Source organism: Hermetia illucens, chromosome 4 (genome assembly GCF_905115235.1).
Source record: "Hermetia illucens chromosome 4, iHerIll2.2.curated.20191125, whole genome shotgun sequence".
Taxonomy (NCBI): Eukaryota; Metazoa; Arthropoda; class Insecta; order Diptera; family Stratiomyidae; genus Hermetia; species Hermetia illucens.
In genome coordinates, this window is record NC_051852.1 from 110,610,831 (window position 1) to 110,630,844 (window position 20,014).

Here is a 20,014-nt window from a genome sequence, read left to right on the forward strand (position 1 = left end):
AGATACATGTTTTTGAGGATGAGTACTAATAGATATTTTCTGGGAGATAACCCAAGTTTTCCGTTGATTATCGGAGATTCGTCCTATGCGAAACGATGCTCAAGTTACTCGATTCTTCGATTACAACAAAAACTGAGAGTCAACATCAGATTATTGTAAGCTTTGCACTCGAACAGTTTATATATCTTCAATAATCCAATGAAAATAAATGTCAATATTACAATATTGTTATCGCGGTCGTTGATCAGGCTAAGTAATATAGAATAAAACCTAGCAATTATTGGGATAAATTTGTACTATTTTTTTTAACTATAGTGAACAACAGGCAATATCTACCCTTGCTATATGATTTTAACGAATAACTTTGTTGGGATCATTGCTACCAATTTAGATTTTAACTATTGGCTTCTTCAAATCCTTTTTTTGACCTATATTGTTATAATGACAATACCAAATAGGGTGGCATCGTTCATTTAATGACTGTGAATTTTCCTTGTATGGAAAAATTATTTTTTAAGTTTTATAGATATTTCTTGACTGGAAAAACTTTGGTCTTGTGTAGATAGTAGATTTTCAATCGGTGTTTTTTTTCACCAACATCATCTAAGCAACTATCTGGTTTCAATTGACTATTGACTTAAAATACTCTCACTCCAAATTTAAATGTCAAACATAACGTTGCATAGTTGTCATTTGTCAAAATTTAGACCTTAGATATTGTTTTTTTTTCTAATTTCTACTTGTATTTTATCTACCTTGCCATTGGATAAAATTTCGTTAGAAATCCAGCTGTTGTCAGTAGACCTTTTTCCGATACTTTTACTTCGCTTAGGGATATATATGTATATGGTTGCCATTCACCCCTTGATGGAGTATGGCGCGACAACCACACCTACAAGCCATCGTTCGTGGTTGCCTGAAATGCCATTCAGGTCCCCCCACGACTTCCCGAAACATTCGCAATCCTCCTCTACTATTCTGTGGCAAGTGCCATTGGGACGACCCACTCGTCCGTCATCTTGGGAAAGTGGATTCCACAACTGTCGCCCGTCCTTAATGTGTGACCTATTCACTACCATTTCCGTTTTTCGATCACATCGCATAGGAGTGCCAAGCCTGTGCGCCTACAAAATTCTTCGTTTGAGATAGTATCAGGCTAGTGTACTCCGATGATACGACGCAGACAGGTATTGATGAAAGCTTGGAGCTTTTGGGTGAGTTCTCCCGTGGTGCTATGAACCTTCATTTTCATATATTAACAGAAAAGGTGAGAAGTTTTCACATTCGGCAACCCAATATTTTGCGGCAACGGAAACCCTTTTTCAAAATTTAGGGTTTAAAACTTTAAGAGCGGCAAACCTGATCTCTTCTGTCGAAAACAACCCGCGAACCGCAACCATTCCAAAAAATGTAGACGGCAACGCCCATAGAAACAACGGCGGCAACACTGTTCCAACATTATTTTTTGAAGTACCTATTAAGCGAAATAAGAATTTCCGTACGATTGGAAGCAGCACATCTACAGTAACTGCAGGTGTAGCGATAAATGACTGTGCGGGAAGACCGTGAAGCCCAGCGGCTCTACTCTCTTTGCTCTTTCCGTATCGGTATCGGAGTTCGAGCACGCATTCGGTCGCAGTTCCCAATCCTGAGAGAAGTGGCGAACGCAACACGCAAGCGAATGTAAGCGCGACTATCAGATGGTGATCCTTTTCGAAGCTGATGTCAGCGCCTTTCTTGTTACGCACATCCAGGAGACCATTCCAAAATCTGTGGTCGATCTGATTGCTCGTACGGCGTCGGTCAGTTGAAACCTAATTGACCTTATGGCAGGCTCTGTACTCGAACAATGTGCCATTAATGACGAGGCGGTGGAAGTTGCAAAAAAGAAGAAGTATTTTGAAGAATATTTTGATTATGCTTTCATAGATCCATTTTGTACTGTATTTATATGTTTGGCGCGGTGGAACTTACAAAACTGCAAAGCAGCTATCCCTGAGTTTTTTTCTATTGAAAAAAGTATTAAAGTAATAAAGATCTGATAATACATGCATGCCAACTAAAAACGAAACTCATTAGTAAAAAAAGGGTAAAAAAGAGAAAGAGACAATTTTTCTACAGATGAACCATTTGAAGACGTTTTTTTAAGCACTATCTCTTCTTCTTCTTTAGCCTTTGTCCCATTAGACAGCTGGATCAGCTCACCTAAGTCGGGTTTACTCACTCCTCTTGTTGGTAAGTTTGATGTAGGTGAAGCCAGGAGGTTCCCATACAAACCATCTAATGCATGAATCCATCGCGTTTGGGTCGTTCGATCTCAAATTTTCTATCAAGGTTTAATCTTTGAGAAAAATGGAAGGAGCTGAGGACCAGATCGGAGACATATGGTAGATACCGGAGCAGCGTAAGGGCGATTCGTGAATGGCAGCCATCGCAACTTCCGTCTGGTATCCTGGTGCATTGTCCTGATAAAAGAGAGTCCAGCATTCAAGTTGCTTGGACTTATTTCCTTGATGCCTTCCCGCAATCTTCTCATCTGCTGCTCTTAGTGAAATACTTGTTACCGTAGTTGAGTCTCTCTTTTCTAGGTGATCAATCATGACGATTCCTTCTCCAAAAATCAGATGCCATAATCTTCGTCGTAGAGCGTAGAATTTTCTCGGTATTGGTAATGCTGATTGCTTCCAAGCCATCAACTTTTTCTTGGTGTCTTCAACAAATTGATGGATAAGTCTCACCCATGGCCACGAAACCGAGGCAGAGGTCCTGGTCAGTCTGGAATATCTTAAAATTTGTTCTAGAAATTCTAAATTGATTTTTCTTTTGCCCATTGGTTAACATTCTCCATATACAATGTGCGACACTTCTTTGGATTCTGCCCTATGAGATCTAATAGACATTAAATTTCTGCTGGTCGTTTTTCGTCATCGCATACCGCATCTGTTAGTCAGATTTTTTTGAAGCAAGGATATTCCATGACATGTACATTTTTTAAATTAATTTTTCTCCATCTTCGTTCTTCTCTTGACTGCAGGTATTTAAAAGAAAATAACACAAAAAAGATGACGTAAATATATTTTTTTTTGTGCTAGTAAATATGATGGGCATAAATCACCCCATGTAAAAGCTTGGCGGCAAATGCTTGTAGCAGGTCAAAAAAGAGTACACGCATAAGTGAAAAACTCAAAAAGTGCCTCTTGATTAAACATCTAAAAATATCGAAGTGGATAGCCATAGAGCCAGGAAAGTATCTTGGAGTAGCAAGGGGTTTTGGCAGCAGATGGATCAGTAGACGTAATGAGACAGCCAATATGATGGATTAAGTAAAGAGGAGCGAACGTGAACGATACGATGAAATGCTAAGAGAGGCTGATCGTCAAATCACTTTTGCCAAACAACATGATGAGGTTCGAGCAAGTTAAACATATTCCATCAAATTGTGGTGTGAATATATCTCTTAATACAATAAGATATCAACTTGTAGAATATGAAATGGCCTGGAAGTACTCTACAGAAACCTTCATTTTGGATAAACAGTTACAAAAGACAAAGCAGTGAATACAGCACACCGCACATCTTGCGAAGGTTTATGTTTATGGATGTCTCTTTTGGTAAATTAACATAATTCACTAATATCGTGGGGCCGGAATTGAATCTTATATAAGGTTGTATCCCAAAAACAATGGAGATGATTTTGAACAATAGAAAGAGACAAGTGATGTGAGTAGGATGGAATGAATTGGCCATCTTGGTCTCTAAAGCTTCAACAAAACTCCGAACAATTGGGGAAAAATCCAAACCTACTCACTCTTCGACTAAAAAGGATATGGTGGCTATCATCATCATAGTACGCGTATATTAATTATAGATCAGGACTGCAGTTGGATTATATATTTAATGGAATTGAAAACCAGGGCTGAAGTTGAATGGATTGGAAATCTCATTATTATCAGAAAAAACCAACTGTCTGATGGTCGATAGCTTCTTTAAATAAACTATACGATCTGATCATATGCAATTTTACATTTTGCCCTGACATTCAAATCTCTCTCTCTCTCTCTCTAATTGAGTTGTTTTTAGATTGTAATAAGCATAATTTTTAATCGCTTCCTCTGTATATAAGCTCATAGTTCCAATCCCCAGTGCGAGGTTATATACTTGCTCTTGGTAAATGTTTTCAGCAACAACTGCTGCTTGAGAGATAAAAAATCTGACAATTTTACAACCTTCACATTCAAATTCACGATCAAAAATTACCCTCCTCAAAACTATTTTTATAACTCCAAGAATATATCTTAATTCTCGAAACTTAGACAATGATGTTATAAATTAAATTACTCTTCAGTTCCTGGAAAGTGTATGGTGATGCATATACGAGAAGACAATTCTTTTTTTATTTGGTATATTTCTTTGCTGTTTTTGCTTCTAAAACGTAGCAAATATAATAACTGCTTTACATGTGCTTATCGTTGCAATCTGAGTGTTTCCTTTTAATGCACATAATTTGTTTTTGGGAATTACAGGCAAAGGCTGGAACTAATGCGAGAAATGTACCACAATGAAGCTGAACTAAGCCCGACCTCTCCCGATTACAATGTAGAAAGCCTAACAGGGGGTGATCCATTTTACGATCGATTTCCTTGGTTCCGAATGGTCGGTCGTTCTTTTGTTTATTTGAGTAACCTGCTATACCCAGTGCCGTTGGTTCACAAAGTTGCTATAGTGAATGAGAGAGGAGATGTTCGCGGTTATTTAAGAATTGCAGTCCAACCAGTTTTGGTAAAACAATTTTTAAAACCTTAAAAAAATCGCCTAATATACTCTTAACTTTTCAGGATGAAGAAAGCCTCGATTTCAACAATGGCGTAAAACAGTCAGCGCGTATTGTTTTCGATGAGGAACACAAACCAAAACTTCGACCACTCACTCACACAATCGAAAAAGACGAACGTTTCATTGAAGGCACCGAGTGTTCCAAACTCGAAGGTGAGGACCAGGAAAAAAGTAATTAGTAATTTAACAATTTTATGTAAAACATATCATTAAGAATTAGAACTCGAAGATGCAGATTCCGGACGTGGCGATTCGAGTGTTGCATCAGAGATTCAGGAGAGTAACGAGGAGACGGGAGAACATTTGGCAATTGGGAAGGAATTTACTTTCCGTGTGACCGTTTTGCAAGCGACTGGCATAAGTGCTGAATATGCTGACATATTTTGTCAATTTAAGTGAGTTTACCTTCAAATTGTATTTAATAAAGAAATATTAAAATAACTTGACGTTTACAGCTTTTTGCACCGGCATGAAGAAGCATTTTCAACTGAGCCTGTGAAAAATTCTGGAGTCGGTGCACCTTTGGGCTTTTACCATGTACAAATGTATGTATGCAACCTAATATAATGATTGATGATTTAATATTTGAACTTGGCTAAATTCGCTCATCATGGTTGATGCATAATAACTGGAATCCAATTTTTGAACATTTAATAATAAATGTTGCTTCAAAGTGAGGTTTGCGAATTATAAACTGTCATCGAAAATATAAAGATTAATTTGTAAATAAATACTAGAAGACGCTCTTACTACTCGAAAGTAAATGCAATTTTTAATTTGAAATTTTTAGATAACTGTGCCCGTTACCAAATCCTTCATTGAATATTTGAAAACTCAGCCTATAATGTTCAAAATCTTCGGGCATTATCAAAACCACCCATTGCACAAGGATGCGAAGCAAGAATTTCAAGCAAGACCTCCACCACGACGTATGCTGCCACCAAGTATTCCGATTAGTCAACCGGTTCGAAGTCCGAAATTTGGCCCACTACCCTGTCCACCTTCATCCACTGTATTGGCAAAACATGATGTTCTTGTATGGTTTGAAATTTGTGAATTAGCACCAAATGGCGAATACGTGCCGGCAGTTGTGGAACATAGTGACGATCTTCCATGTCGGGGACTGTTTCTATTACATCAAGGCATTCAGCGACGAATACGTATAACAATTGTACATGAACCAACGGCAGAAGTGAATGGAAAGACATTCGTGAATTGGTTGTTGGACGTATACGAAATACACCAGAATCTTCAGATGATTTAGATGATGACTCTTGTGTCTTATCATTAGGATTATTCCCCGGTGAAATTTTGGACGTGCCCGGTGATGATCGGTAACATTACCTTTCTTGTTTATCTTCGTAAACTAAGAGAATATTCGTTTACAGTTCATTCTATCGATTTGAAGCAGCATGGGACTCAAGTTTACATAACTCTGCTCTTCTAAACCGCGTTACACAGGCCGGCGAAACAATTTACATAACGCTAAGCGCATACTTAGAGGTAGGTCGTTTTGATGCAAATTATTGGCCTTAAAGAGAGATTCTAATTAATTATTCTCAACTTGTTCGTAGCTGGAAAATTGTGCAAGGCCAGCAATAATAACGAAAGATCTCAGCATGATTATCTACGGGCGCGATGCACGCACAGGACCACGATCACTAAAGCATTTATTCTCAGGACAATATCGGAACCCAGAAGCGAATCGTCTATCCGGAGTTTATGAGTTATCACTCAGGAGAGCTTCTGAAGCAGGTAGTCCAGGTAGAAATTTATAAATGTAGTGCGCTCATTCCACAAAATGCTGCTTTGTTAATAATTTGTTATTGACATATTATTGAACAAACTTTATGAATTTTACCAAGGGAAAGATAAATATCGATACCACACCAATAATAAATCACAAACTTCCGTTTAACAGAGTGAAGATGTTTTCAATCTATGAAAGTCGGAAATAAATTAAAAGACTTTTGAATCGAATAAATAATGTAATATAATTGAAGTATGGAGGGCAAGGCAACATAAAGTCCAAACAAACCTCTGAAAATGATTTGCTGTTATTCGTTTCTTCAGTTAAGTTGAGCAAAAATGTTTTTTGTTTAAATTTTTTACATTCAAGTAATTGATTCCCATTGAGATGATACAATATCGATAAGCAATCAGCTGCTACCAACAAGTATGTCAAGGAAGATTGAAAAACGCATTTGCCTTTTTTATAAAATTAAAAGAGTTGTTATTAGCTGCTTGGAAGCTGTCTCTGCATTTATTTCATAGAGCCCATTAGAATATCTGTCGCCTTTGTCCTTAGAAGTTGTTTTGATGTAACGTCAATTCCATTTGAAACGCTAAACTAACGAATTAAATGCCAAAATATCCTTGGTTTAACTTGCATGGTTGAAATTCTCTTGCTCGCAATGATTTGGAAAAAATGCCACCATGCCAGAATTGAAGATCTCAATAAACAATCTGAATAAATATACACATACTTTTGTTTTGCGTTTATTGCTTTGAACCACATTTTCTTATTGCATTGTACCTGAAGCAGAATATGGAAGACTTCAGTACATTTTTATTTTGCGCTTTCGAATTAATTGGCGTCTATCCATATTCAAAACGCAAAAACATAAGCAATTTTTACTCACAAACACCATAAGCTTGTAAATACAAATTAATTTTTATGGTTCATGAAAATATTCGGTATGATTCATTGTACGCTAACCACCTTCATATTTTTCGTATTTCGAAGGAGTACAAAGAAGACAACGCCGAGTGCTTGATACAAGTTCGACATATGTACGAGGTGAGGAAAATTTACACGGCTGGCGGCCGCGGGGTGATTCGTTGATTTTCGATCATCAGGTAAATTTCACTGTCTAAATTAATATCATTCATTAATCCATTCATTGCAATTCCTGGTATAGTGGGAGTTGGAGAAACTTACCCGACTAGAGGAAGTTGGACGTGTGCGGCATCTATTGTTGCTTCGGGAGCGACTTGGAATGGATACTAATCCCAACCCGACCACAAAAACCGAGAAAGACGTATGTAATCTAGCAGCACGTGCGAGTACATCTCCAGCACATATGATCATTCCGCCATCACCACAGACACCGATTAAAGATCCCCATTCAATAGTCGCTGAACGAGAATATACATTGAAAGAACAAAATTTGTTGAATCGGTGTATACAATTGATTCAAGGTAGGTATTATTTTTGTAAAATCAGTGTAACTTATCTACGATGACTTAGGCTGGGGATTCATCCGATTGTAAGCTCAGCACAGGTTTTCATCTAATTGGCAAATCCTTAATCTAGTGGTCAGTCTTAAAGCGATCTTCACCAAGCGTTTCCGTGAGGTTAGTTGTCAGAGGATGTTCCAATAATTCCCCTAAATTCTAGCAAAATTTGGGCTGTGTTTTCTCCTCTAAAAATGGCACGGCAGTAAGTTGCTTTGCCTAAGGTCACGAAGAAAATTAAGGAGCAAAATCTCAGTTCTGAGTTCGCCATCCAACTAATCGATGTTGCTTATTTGTAAGAGATTTGATAAAAAAAGTTCCCTATTTCCTACTTACTCTTACTGAAAACAACTAAAGACAGAGATGTTGGTTTGAATTTGAAATTTTAATCTCTCACAAAAGTGTCAAGTTCAAAAAGGTTCGTATATACTTGAACCATCATTATCATCAACGGGCGCAACAACCGATATCCGGTCTAGGCCTGCCTTAATAAGGAACTCCAGACATCCCGGTTTTGCGCCGAGGTCCACCAATTTGATATCCCTAAAAACTGTCTGGCGTCCAGACCTACGCCATCGCTTGCTTGAATACCCCTCGCAATTGCAGACACTACTACTCTCCTTAATAGATTAATTCCTTCATTCCTAATTTTTTGTTATTTTACTGCTCCTTGTTGTGTCAATCTGTATGATTTATGTTTTCTGTTATTAACATGTGAATCAGTTATATGGAAACCGCAGCAATCGACCAGAAGCCCAATTGGGGGAAGTGAATTTCAATTAATAAAAACAAAAGAAAAATGTGTCGCACATTAGAATATTAGTTGATTAAAGCCTGTCTTTTCTGTCACAAAAAGTTTAATAGAACCCGCATATCCACATATCGTTTGGGATTACGGGATGCGAATTGGATTCAGGAATTTTTCCGGAAGACCCGACTATAGAACTAGCAGTAGAAAAATGATTCGGGTAAAATTTGTAAGGTTATATCATTCGAATTTTTCTTTCTCGCGTTATCCGTGTTAAATAGCAACATTATATCGAGCTAGTTTGTGTAGCGCTCCTATCAGATGTTGAAACTCGGACAAATGAATATGCTTGACGCGCGTAACCCTCTAACATTGCTCGTAATGAGAATGTTCACTGACTGGCTCTACAATGGTGGGGCTAAAACCAGCTTTTGGCTTTGAGCTTGAGAGGTATTGATTTTAAGATTTAAAAATATTGAGAAGAGGAGCAGGCGGCCTTGTATTGCGCAGTTAATTGCCTGGTTTTCTCAGTCCTCAGGCAAGGATACTCAGAAAGACTTTCTTTAACAAGAAATCATAGTCTTTGCCTCTGGGACGACTCTGGTGCCATTGTAATTGACCTCAATATTAAAAAGCTCTGCTATTGGTTTGCAAAAATTCAACTTCGGAAAATTGAAACCTCCAAATGCAAGTCAATCCAGTACCCTCTCTCGCATTAGAGAACCACCAAATTTGTTATATTTTATGTTTGGAATTATCCTGTGAATTTTGCTGGAAATGTGTTGAAATTCGACGAGTTATGGAAGACATAAAAGGGTTGATGAGGTTTGTACTGTGTTATAGTGGCCAATTCGGTTGTTTGAGTGATCGCTTTTCTATACGAATGCTACACCAAATAATATTTTCTCCCCTTATAATGTCAGAAAATGCAGTACAAAATTGAATTTGTGTAATCAGTGAGCAGCATTGACTTTTTTCCTCCGAACATAACATAACAAATATTCAATACAGATAGATGTAGAAATTCTCAGGCGATTGAAACTAAGGTAAACTTTTTTTTTCATTTCGAAGATAGTAAATTTTTAATAAATTTGGGAATAATAAATCCTTAATTTCAAACTATTTGATTAGAAAACCAGCGGTGTAAACTGAAAAATAACCAATTCTAAATACTTTATGTTAAGATTTGTCTTTCTGAAGAGAGAGACTGATTTTGAATGTCAAACATAACACGAAAAAGGAAGACAGTAGTCAAACTGCATTGATAAGGAAAAACTATTCACCGCTCAACATCAAAGAATCATAATACTGCCTTCAAGTAAATAGTTAATAAATTTCAAGGATCTGGTGGTGTGGTAGAGCACTTCATACAAGACCATAACGGTACACTACAGGGGCACGGTGCACTGTAGGAGGCTATATGGTCATCACTGGGCTGAATCAGTCAGGATACAAATACTAACCACTTTGCTATCTTGACACATTGAACAACGTTTGCATTAAAATACTTGTTTGCTAATTGAACTACATGCCATAGAATAGTGGAGTAGATATATTAACTCCTCACGCAGTATTATTATTTTTCATGAATGGTTTACTTGTGCATACCAAAATTAAATAAATGCGAATAACAAAAATATGACTTTACCATGTTTTTGCCTTTGATTTAGGACGTTACGGTAATAAAACAGAAAAGGAAGACAACCCAAATCAACCAGATGTATCTCCAGGAGATGAAGGTTGCGCAGATATGACTTCCAGTTGTATTTCCGGAAATTCAATAGAGTAAATCTCTTTAATATTCCCAATAGACAGAGTTGTCTTTAACATCTTTTCCATCCAATACAGATTGTGCTCACCTGAAAGAGTAGATGTACCTAACGGTTGGGAAGCTCCTGCGCCGCCACCACAACAGGCCCTTCCACTTCGATTATACGTTCCAGAGTTAGAGGAAATTAGGGTCAGTCCGATAGTAGCACGGAAGGGTTATTTGAACGTATTAGAACACGGAGGCTCCGGTTGGAAAAAACGCTGGGTGGTATGTATTGTAAACTATTCTTTTCCATAATAACATACTAATTAGATTGTATACATGAATAGACCGTTCGGCGACCCTATGTATTATCTTCCGGTCTGAAAAAGACCCTGTTGAACGCGCTGTTCTCAACTTAGGTACGGCCCAAGTAGAATGCAGTGAAGACCAAGCAGCAATGGTGAAAAATACCAAATACATTCAGGTAATTATAAAATTCTTAAACAGAACCCATTTGAGCGTGTAATAAATATGATTGAATGTATTTACAGCGTTGTGACGAAACATCGTGGATACCTTTTGCAAACGTTAGGAGACAAAGAAGTTCATGATTGGCTGTATGCAATTAATCCACTGTTAGCTGGACAAATCAGGTAAATTAATTTGTTTTTTTCATATCATAGGCAGATCTACCCATCTTTACTTCATGGTCAAAAATACAGCAAGATGAGAAAATGGTGTGCCTCCAATAGTAAATAATAGAAACAAGGAAGGCAAAGTGAACATTCCCCCTTCGTTGACCTAAGTGACTTTAAACAAGAATAGGACGAGTGAATGGAATAATTTTTATGCGAGTTATGGCCGCATGAGTGATATTCATCTGTGACACCACACCATAGTCGTAATATTAACAAGACCAAATTCTTAAATAGCCGAAGTTATAAATTTATTTCTTTTTTAAAATTTGGTCGGAAAACAACAAGGCTTTCTAAGCGTTTAGGCACCCAAGAACACATTCAATGACTGAGCTCGAGAAGAGTTCAAGCAAAGTGAGCAAGCAGCATGGTCCCCATGACCACTTAATGAATCCCACTGGCCATTCCTCATCGCTGTTCGTAACTGGCAGGGAGCTCACTATAATTTCCTTTTTTCTCGTTATTTTTTCTCATTTTACTTTGAATCAATTACTCCATCTACGGACAGATCGGTCTGCCAGTTTCGTCTGAACAGTCCGCTGTTAACCATTGGACCGTGGATGATATTCGGCTGGCCTGTCAGAAAAACGACTCGGCCATCCGGCAGGCCGCAAAGGAAATAAAACAAACCGGTAGGTGTGTGCATCGGTGCGCCCTATAGACGGTCGCCGCGCAAGTTAATTTGGTGAAAAAGTAGTTTGTTGTTAAGAATTTTTTTGCGGATACAATTTCTATATAATAATCAAAAATTTCAACATACTATACAATAGAATCATCTAAAACAAAATAATCAAAATGCTTTTTATGTTTTCGAGGTAACCCTAACATGACTTTTTTTTTAATTGTGTATCACTTGGAAGCCAAAAATCACATTTTTCGCTAAAAGAATCGGCTAATTTATAAAGGTAAAATTAATAATTATTAAAAAAAGGCAAAAAAGCTCCCAGGGATACCTGATGATCTATGTGAAGCAGTACTGCGTACAATAGATTTTGAGTTATGTCGTACACGGACTTTCAAAACTAACAAGTTTACAAAAAAAAAACGATTTAAAATTTTGCAATCAAAAGAAAAACCTGGGCAACTTGCATTCAAATACTCATAACTTCGTCACTTTTTATTTCGATCGACTTGAAATTTTGACAAATATATTTTTGAGGTATTATGCATTCATTTGAATTAATAAAAAATGCAAAGAAAACATACTTTACCCCCCTCTTAAGGGCTCGCTAAACAGAAAGCGGACTGTACCGCGCGAACAGATCAAACAGCACGCGGACTGTGTACAGCGGACTAGTTTTATGCAAAAAGTGATTAAATGGACACATTTTTGTTTCCAAAATGATATCCGATGAAGAAGAACTACTTTTGTTCGATATCCATTTTTCCTGTCCGTCGCAAACTCTGTAATTTTTCACAATGTGTCCGCAGTCCGCCGTGGTAAACTACTTGCTGTTTGACTAGGATGATGCAATATTTCATAATACATAGTTCGCGACAGATAGTCCACCCTGTGTGCGCGGACAGTCCGCTTTCTCTTTGGTGAGCCCTTTAAAGCAACTCATTCCTTCTTTTTCCACATTTCGATTTTAGAACCAGCTAAAACAGAATATTTTCCTTTAAAATTTTACCTGGTGAAAGTTTTGCAATTATTGCTGTCGTTAACTGCCTATATTCTTGCATTTCGGAATATTTAGATTATAGATATATAGAATCTACATTTTAGTGAGATTATTTTTTGTGGGGTAACGAACTCCAAATTGATGACTCGGACGTAATTTGTGTGATCACAGAATTCATGTTGTATTCTAGCGAGCTCCCTACTATTTTTCTACAACTATAAGCAACGAAAACGAACAAGAGGACGACATTCCGAACAGTACACTATAAATTTGAATCTATATATGGTTGCGATTGGGCCCCAAATAGCATGTCAATCACCACCTACGCGAGATAGCTCCTTCCAAAATTTCTTGGAAGCTCGCTTTTCTCCACTATTCTGCGTCATGTACCTCTTGGGGAATAATGTTTTGGAAGTTAATCACGACAATGTGACAATAAAATCACAAATCATTGATATGCTGGCAGGATCAACACAAAGCCAGCTGAATGAAGTACATACCAACTTAGAATTATATGGTTGCCATATGGGCTATCACTATCGGTTCGCTGAAATGTGTTTCAACTGGGATGGTGGATTTCAGTGAATGACGAAAAGAGCCGTTGCCCTGTCTTAAAGTATGACTTCCCCATTGCCACTGCCGTCTTCTAATCAACACGTGTATTAGCATCTTGGCTGTACATCGACATAGTCCTTCTCTCGAAATTGGGTCGGGCCAGAGTAACCCGATGACAATTCATAAACAGATGTTAAGGAAAGTTTGGAGCTTTTGAGTAACACTAGCAGTCGTTTCCTGCGTTTTGCTCCCATAAAGCAGCGCAGGGAGAGCATTGATGCGGGACAAGCTGAACTTGGTGGTCGTGTTGGTGTGGAAACGAAAATAATTATAATAACAACCAATAGTCTGTGTGGTTGCCTTATACTCCACAATGGAGTGCAGGAAGCAAATATACGTCAGGTAATATCAAGATCGCCATCAGCGATCGACGCTTCAATGTTCTCTCCCTTAATACAGATGGGAAACGCCAGATTGAAAACCTTGGTTTTGTTGGTATTTGCCAACAATTATATTGTTAACTATCGAAATTAGGAAACGAAGTGATAGAAATTGCTCAACTCCGATTTGTAAGAGAAACACTGTTTCCTTCTCTGCTTCTTCACAATTTGTCGCGTTCAGAGATAGGGTCGGCTGGTCCTTGATCAGTTGGGCATTTTGCTGGATCAAAAGCTTGATATAGATGGAAATCGTGAGGCTCTGAAATCACCATCTAGCGTAGCAAGCTGTCGTTGTTTCAGCCAGTCTTGTAGTTGTTTTACATCCATTTCGATGTTGGGACCAATCTTGTCAATCGTCAGTCCGGATGTCCTCATTTCGGATATCCTCATCTTGTGTTACACCACTAGTCCAATGCAACATCTTCGTCCTCCATAACCGCGAGCCATCATTCATTGTCTTTTATAGTTGGCCAACACTCAGAACTATAGAGCCCAACAGGGCAGACGTTGCAACGGACTGCGTCGCTGCCACTGATAGTGCCTATTTCTGAGACCGTATTACATGAGGCCGATCATGCCATTTTTTTGTCAAATTGCTCGATTGCTCTTGTGATACTAGATGTTGCCGTAGAGCATGCCAGATGAGTTCATGTGGCACACGGTCAAACGCTTTCTCCAGATCCAGAAATGCAATGTAAAGAGGACGATGTTTCTCACGGTGTTTTCACCATGAGTAACCGCGCAGCGTGTATTGCGTCAGTAGTTCCACAGTTTTTGACATGCCCTCCTTGATCACGGTTATTTGATTACGGTTTTGTAAGAATGCGTTCATAATTTTTTCCAGCAACCGGTATGGACGATAATTTGAACATTCTGCTGGAATATCTTTCTTTTTTCCGTATTCCGAACGGTAGTGCTTTCTCGCCACTTAGATGATATTCTACCCTCCTCAATAACCGAACTGAAGAACTCCTTGAGCCACAGTCTTGAGTCCCGGCTCTGCGCTAATTATCCATGACCAGACGATCACAAAGAATGACTTTCCAAAGTGAGGAAAAGGCTAGAACATGGACATGACGCAGAAATGAATCAGCGATCACGACTGAGACCTCGCTCTAATCATGATCAGACTACATCTGTTATTATGAGAATTCTTTTGGAGATAATGCAAAGTAAGAGACACTTTACACTGACAAACTTAAACATTGCGCTGTAATTGTCTTCCTCTCCTGGGATGGATGGCAAATTTCGAAAATGTAATAGAAGATTATCATTAATTTTATATTACATCGTGATGTCCGATTATTCGGTTGGGATAATTTTTGAGAACGATTCTAGCGCACTTTAGTCCACAGAGTGATGTGTCAAATCACTCCTTTTCTCTTCTGCACTATTTCCCTTGAAGGGGGGCCCCCTTAACTCAACCAAAAATCATACTATATGGAATTTCATACTAATTATAGTATATTTATTTAACACAAATGCTAATAAGCGTGTTCGATGTTTATATTCATTTCAGATCAAGGTTGGCCAGGCGTAATGTAGAGACTGCATCACAAACACAAATAACGCCAACTGCGGGAAAATGAGATACAATTACAATGGAATCTGTATTAGTGTATTGAATTTCGGCTTATCTTTCGCCTAAAAAAATGTTCACATCCAAATATAAAATTATGAAATTAGACCATTTGATTGATATGTGCAATAGTTTTACTTAAAATAAAATTATGTTTATTTAGGTTTGTGTAAATAGTTAAAAGTCATCGTTTCGCAAAAGAAATTATACTATTTGGAAGATGTTTTTGAACGACTTGGTTTGTATACAAGGAATTCATTTTCCAAGAGAGGCGGGAGAGTGTCGAGTTATCCATCGATTGTGAACATTTAGAGATACATTAATAGAGATTCCATTGCATTTTATAAGGAAGCAAGAACAACATGAAGCAGTACAGAGTACAGAGTTAAATTTTAAACAAATGTATGAGAAAATATATTAATTTAAATTTACAATAAATTCTAAGTAGAGCTGTAATATCTTACCATAAAATAAAATAAATTATTCAAAAGATATAATAATTATAAACCAGTTTACAAGTATATAAAATCATGAAAATTGGAAGAAATTGAAATTATGACAAGAATATTCTCAATTGCAAATAGTGAAGATAAAAACCATACTGAAAGTGTTAGAAATGAGATTAGATATGTATAAAATGCTCTCTATCTTGCTATGATTTTTCATATAGGCTGCATTTGCATCATTGACGCTTTCAAGTTTAATGTTATGAATAGTGATAAGGTTTTTGACCATTTTCAGTACTAGTCGATTTGAATGCAAAAGATCTGTTGGTTTCCAGATTCGCTAGGTATTATTTCAAGTTTTGCCTCTCATTTAAATTTAGTTAGATTTTTTATAAAACAATGCTACTTAAGTCCATTACATTTTCATCGGAGGATTGCATCTCTCAAAGTAAGGAATGTGAAAACACGTAAAAAGAAGATTTGTTATGGCAAGCAGGCCTCTAGAGGAGCACATTTAGAACAGGATCAATGCAAAACGTACCGAAGTGTAGCATCTATTTCTTATCGCATAGCGACGAGTTTATAAAATAAATATAGTAATATTATCATTTATATTTATTCAATACAAATCACCATATTAAAGTGAAAAAACAATAAATAATGACGAGAAACCACTACATATTTCACGTGCATGATAATTGAAAAGGCCACGAACACAATAACTTTCAGAAGTAGCAACCAAAGACAGGAAGACAAAAGGGGTACGGTTAATATAGAGTACATTGATATTTAAGAACAAAACAGTATTGGTACTTATTTATTTATTACTGAGGACAGGATCCGTACGTTCACTGGAAATGTCATTTTCCAGTACGTCAACGACTGTGAATGATGATTGTCTCATGAAAGCAACTTTCTAGCTGATTTTAATGATTCAAAGCAATGTAGCTAAATAGAACCATATATGACTAAATTGGAATTTGTCTGCACACAGTCCAATTCAAATCTAAAAAACATTTTTTATACCAAAAAGCTTTCAAATCATTAAATTTCTATGTCCCTAGTCTTTCTGAATACTCAAGTCTTACGTAATCGTTTGTTCAATTTAAGTGGAAGCACCTACTTATTTAGACTCCCCGTCCTTCTATTGGCACTTGAAACTTTCGCGTGCGGTGAACCCTAAAAAAATAGAGCTCACAATACTTATCTCAAATACTGTCAGACCTGAAACTGCATCTGGATATATAGTATATTGGCAAACAAGGGAGAAGAGTGTTCCAACGCCCCTTTTTAAAACCGACTCGTCTTCCAAAATTTGTTCTATATCAACTGCTTTAACAACTGTTGCAATTTAGGATTAGAAAATTGTACCACCAATGATTAGACTGTCAATACGAAATATTTTGCTTGAAAGTTTTCGTGGGATTCGTCAAAGTGAATGATTGTGCCTGAGAATGGAAATTAATCGTTTGAAAATGGAAAATGACATTTTATTGCCGGAACGTACGATCATAGTTTATAATAATTTGCTTAGCTACATAAGTTAAAAAAAATTTATTCTTCTACGCCAAAGATTTTATGTTGTTCGTAATGTTAAAAGTTAAAGGGAATCAAACAAAAGACCGCTATTAGTGATACAAAATATTTTTACATAAATCATTTAAGTTATTCAGTTTATTATTTTTAAATTGTTAAATATCGCTTATTGAGTTGGTTGAATACAAGTTAGGGATTGTCTGCTATCGCTATTCTTGACTATGAACAATCTTACACATGGGAGTAATTTCTAATTTTCCCATTCTCAAATAAAGAAATGCTCAAAATTCAAAGTATGTTTTTTACTCTTGTTTGTTAAATGTAGGCAAGAGAATTACAACTTCTATTTTCACTTCAAACTTCTCTTGAATGTTTTGGAAGAAACACTTTCCATTGTGGAGATTATGCAATAAAATTTGTTAAACAGAAGTTCCAATCTCATCCGCTAGTATGTTGCAGCCTTTAAATACATTTGGTTTCATGTTTTTCAAATTCATTCAAATATGATCATGAAAAAAAATTCGTTCTTTCAAAAAACCTCTACTTTGGCTACTGATAATAAAATCTTGCTTTACTGGAATTTCTCTGAAATAGCAAAACCATGTGCTAAAACGAAACTCTGCACTTTTTCAGATGTTTCGAAGGAATGTAAAAGGGAAAGTTGGAAAGCCGTTTACCTGAAAACGTAAGAGAGTCTCTCATAAGTGATTTGTTCCAATCATTTTTCATGTTGAGATTCAGGTAGTATAAACTTGTAAAAAGGTAACAATGCGTTAGCGAATATACTCGAAACGTTTCAAACTTGAATTCACCGGGATTTTTTTATAATTACCTGAATAGCCCTCATTGCATTCCTTTTCTTTCAGTTGAGAAATATGTTAATTTTTTGGTTCCTGCCTTTGTAATTAGTAAATCTTAAATATTAATGTAAAGAAATGTGAGTATGTTTATATTGGTCAGGGCAAAACAAGATTAGCTTAAAATATAGCTTAATTATTGACAACAAGAAGAAATAACTTTATGTAAAATGGAAAATCATGGTGTAAGAAGTTTATTCAAAAATGCTAAATGTATTATCCCAAGGTATATACGTTGTGTATCATTATATAAATAAAAGGAAGCTTTAAATAAACTTGTTTGTCTGTTTTCATGGAGACTTTGTTGATAATGTTTGTATGCTTCTCTTATAGACAGAAGGATAATATTGATAGTAAAATGTGTGTATCTTAAAAAATATAATAAATAAATTTTTCTCTTCGAATGTTCCGCCCGTTTCGCCCCTAGTTAAATCATAACGGAGTTGCCGCCCTGACCTTACGTGTGACCTATCCACTGCCATCTCCGCCTTCTGATCAACTTGTCGACGGGTAACTGGCCCGGGCACCAACCAAGTTCTTTCTAGTATCATCTCCGCGTATCCCGATGACACATCGCAGACAAGACAGTTGTGGTTACTTTCCATGTGCTACTCCCATATAGCAATACAGAACAGTCTTAGCTTGATCTTGGTGTTGAGATGATTGAATTTTCAGATTTAAACAAATCAGCAAAGGCGTGTCTGACGGTGTTAATGCGTCGACCAACATAAAGTTCGGTGCCACGATCGACAGAAACTATACTTCCTACTTAATCAATTTAACTCTTTCGATGCTAGGCCCCCGTCATACTGAGAAATTTATTTTTTTGCTGTTTATCCTCAGTGAAATTTTACTTGCCATTGGGCAAATGTTCATGACTTTCTGAGAGAGTAAACAGATGTCATCGGCAGTCCTTTATATCCTGCGGACCTGCTTTGGATCTTAAATTCCTCTAACATTTTACCTTGCTGCAGCGCGTGAAATTTTTCGCCATCATTTTACTCCAGATGCAGTCTGCTTCCCTGCTCATTAATAAATTTCCTTTTATTACGGCGCGCACTATGTTGAACTTTCTAGGATTTCGCTCGGTATCGGAGTTCGAGCGCGTCACATCTCGCCATCGTCCTCAACGATCAATAGAATTTTCAATTCTTCCGAGAAAAGACAATTTGTAATGGCGACCCAATGCTCCTCGATGTTCTCAGGGGGATTATTCAAGGTATCTGGGGCGAACGACAACTGAATCGATGTAGCTTTCCTACTCTGCGAGAACCACCGGTTGCAACACACGGGCGACCATTAGATGATGATCCTTTCCGAGGCCTATGTCAGCACCTCTCTTGTGGCGCACAGTCAGTAGTCAAACCTTTAATCTACTGCTGATCGGAAAGCGATCACTCTGATTGCTCAGACAGTGACGATCAGTTGAGACACAAGTGCCCTTATGGGAAGCTCTGTGCTCGAAGAATGTGACACCAATGACAAGGGAGTGAAAACTGTAAAAATCCACAAACCTTATTATTCCGTTACGGTCGCTAAGACCGTTTCCCCCCAACATATGTCCAAGTAAAGTGTTATCAGAGCCAACGCTGCCATTCGGATCACCCATCATGATCACAATGCCATCTTTAGGACACTTCTCTTGGACTGCATGTAATTACTCATAGAAAATATTCTTTTCACTATATCGGAGATATTCGTTAGTGGGTATGA

The 20,014-nt window shown here is 37.2% G+C and overlaps 1 protein-coding gene across 1 annotated transcript in view; it reads left to right on the forward strand.

The window, feature by feature from the left end:
* Positions 1 to 18,576, forward strand: part of LOC119656303 (kinesin-like protein unc-104) — a 42,286-nt gene extending 23,710 nt beyond the window's left edge. The window contains 17 exon segments of the mRNA XM_038062747.1: positions 4,524 to 4,779; positions 4,836 to 4,986; positions 5,054 to 5,228; positions 5,289 to 5,377; positions 5,622 to 6,026; positions 6,029 to 6,167; positions 6,222 to 6,336; positions 6,408 to 6,597; positions 7,580 to 7,692; positions 7,755 to 8,034; positions 10,489 to 10,603; positions 10,667 to 10,856; positions 10,919 to 10,937; positions 10,940 to 11,034; positions 11,036 to 11,055; positions 11,123 to 11,224; positions 15,403 to 18,576. Coding sequence (XP_037918675.1) covers positions 4,524 to 4,779; positions 4,836 to 4,986; positions 5,054 to 5,228; positions 5,289 to 5,377; positions 5,622 to 6,026; positions 6,029 to 6,167; positions 6,222 to 6,336; positions 6,408 to 6,597; positions 7,580 to 7,692; positions 7,755 to 8,034; positions 10,489 to 10,603; positions 10,667 to 10,856; positions 10,919 to 10,937; positions 10,940 to 11,034; positions 11,036 to 11,055; positions 11,123 to 11,224; positions 15,403 to 15,472 — 2,524 coding nt within the window. The 3' untranslated portion in view covers positions 15,473 to 18,576.
* Positions 18,577 to 20,014: the final 1,438 nt, after the last annotated feature.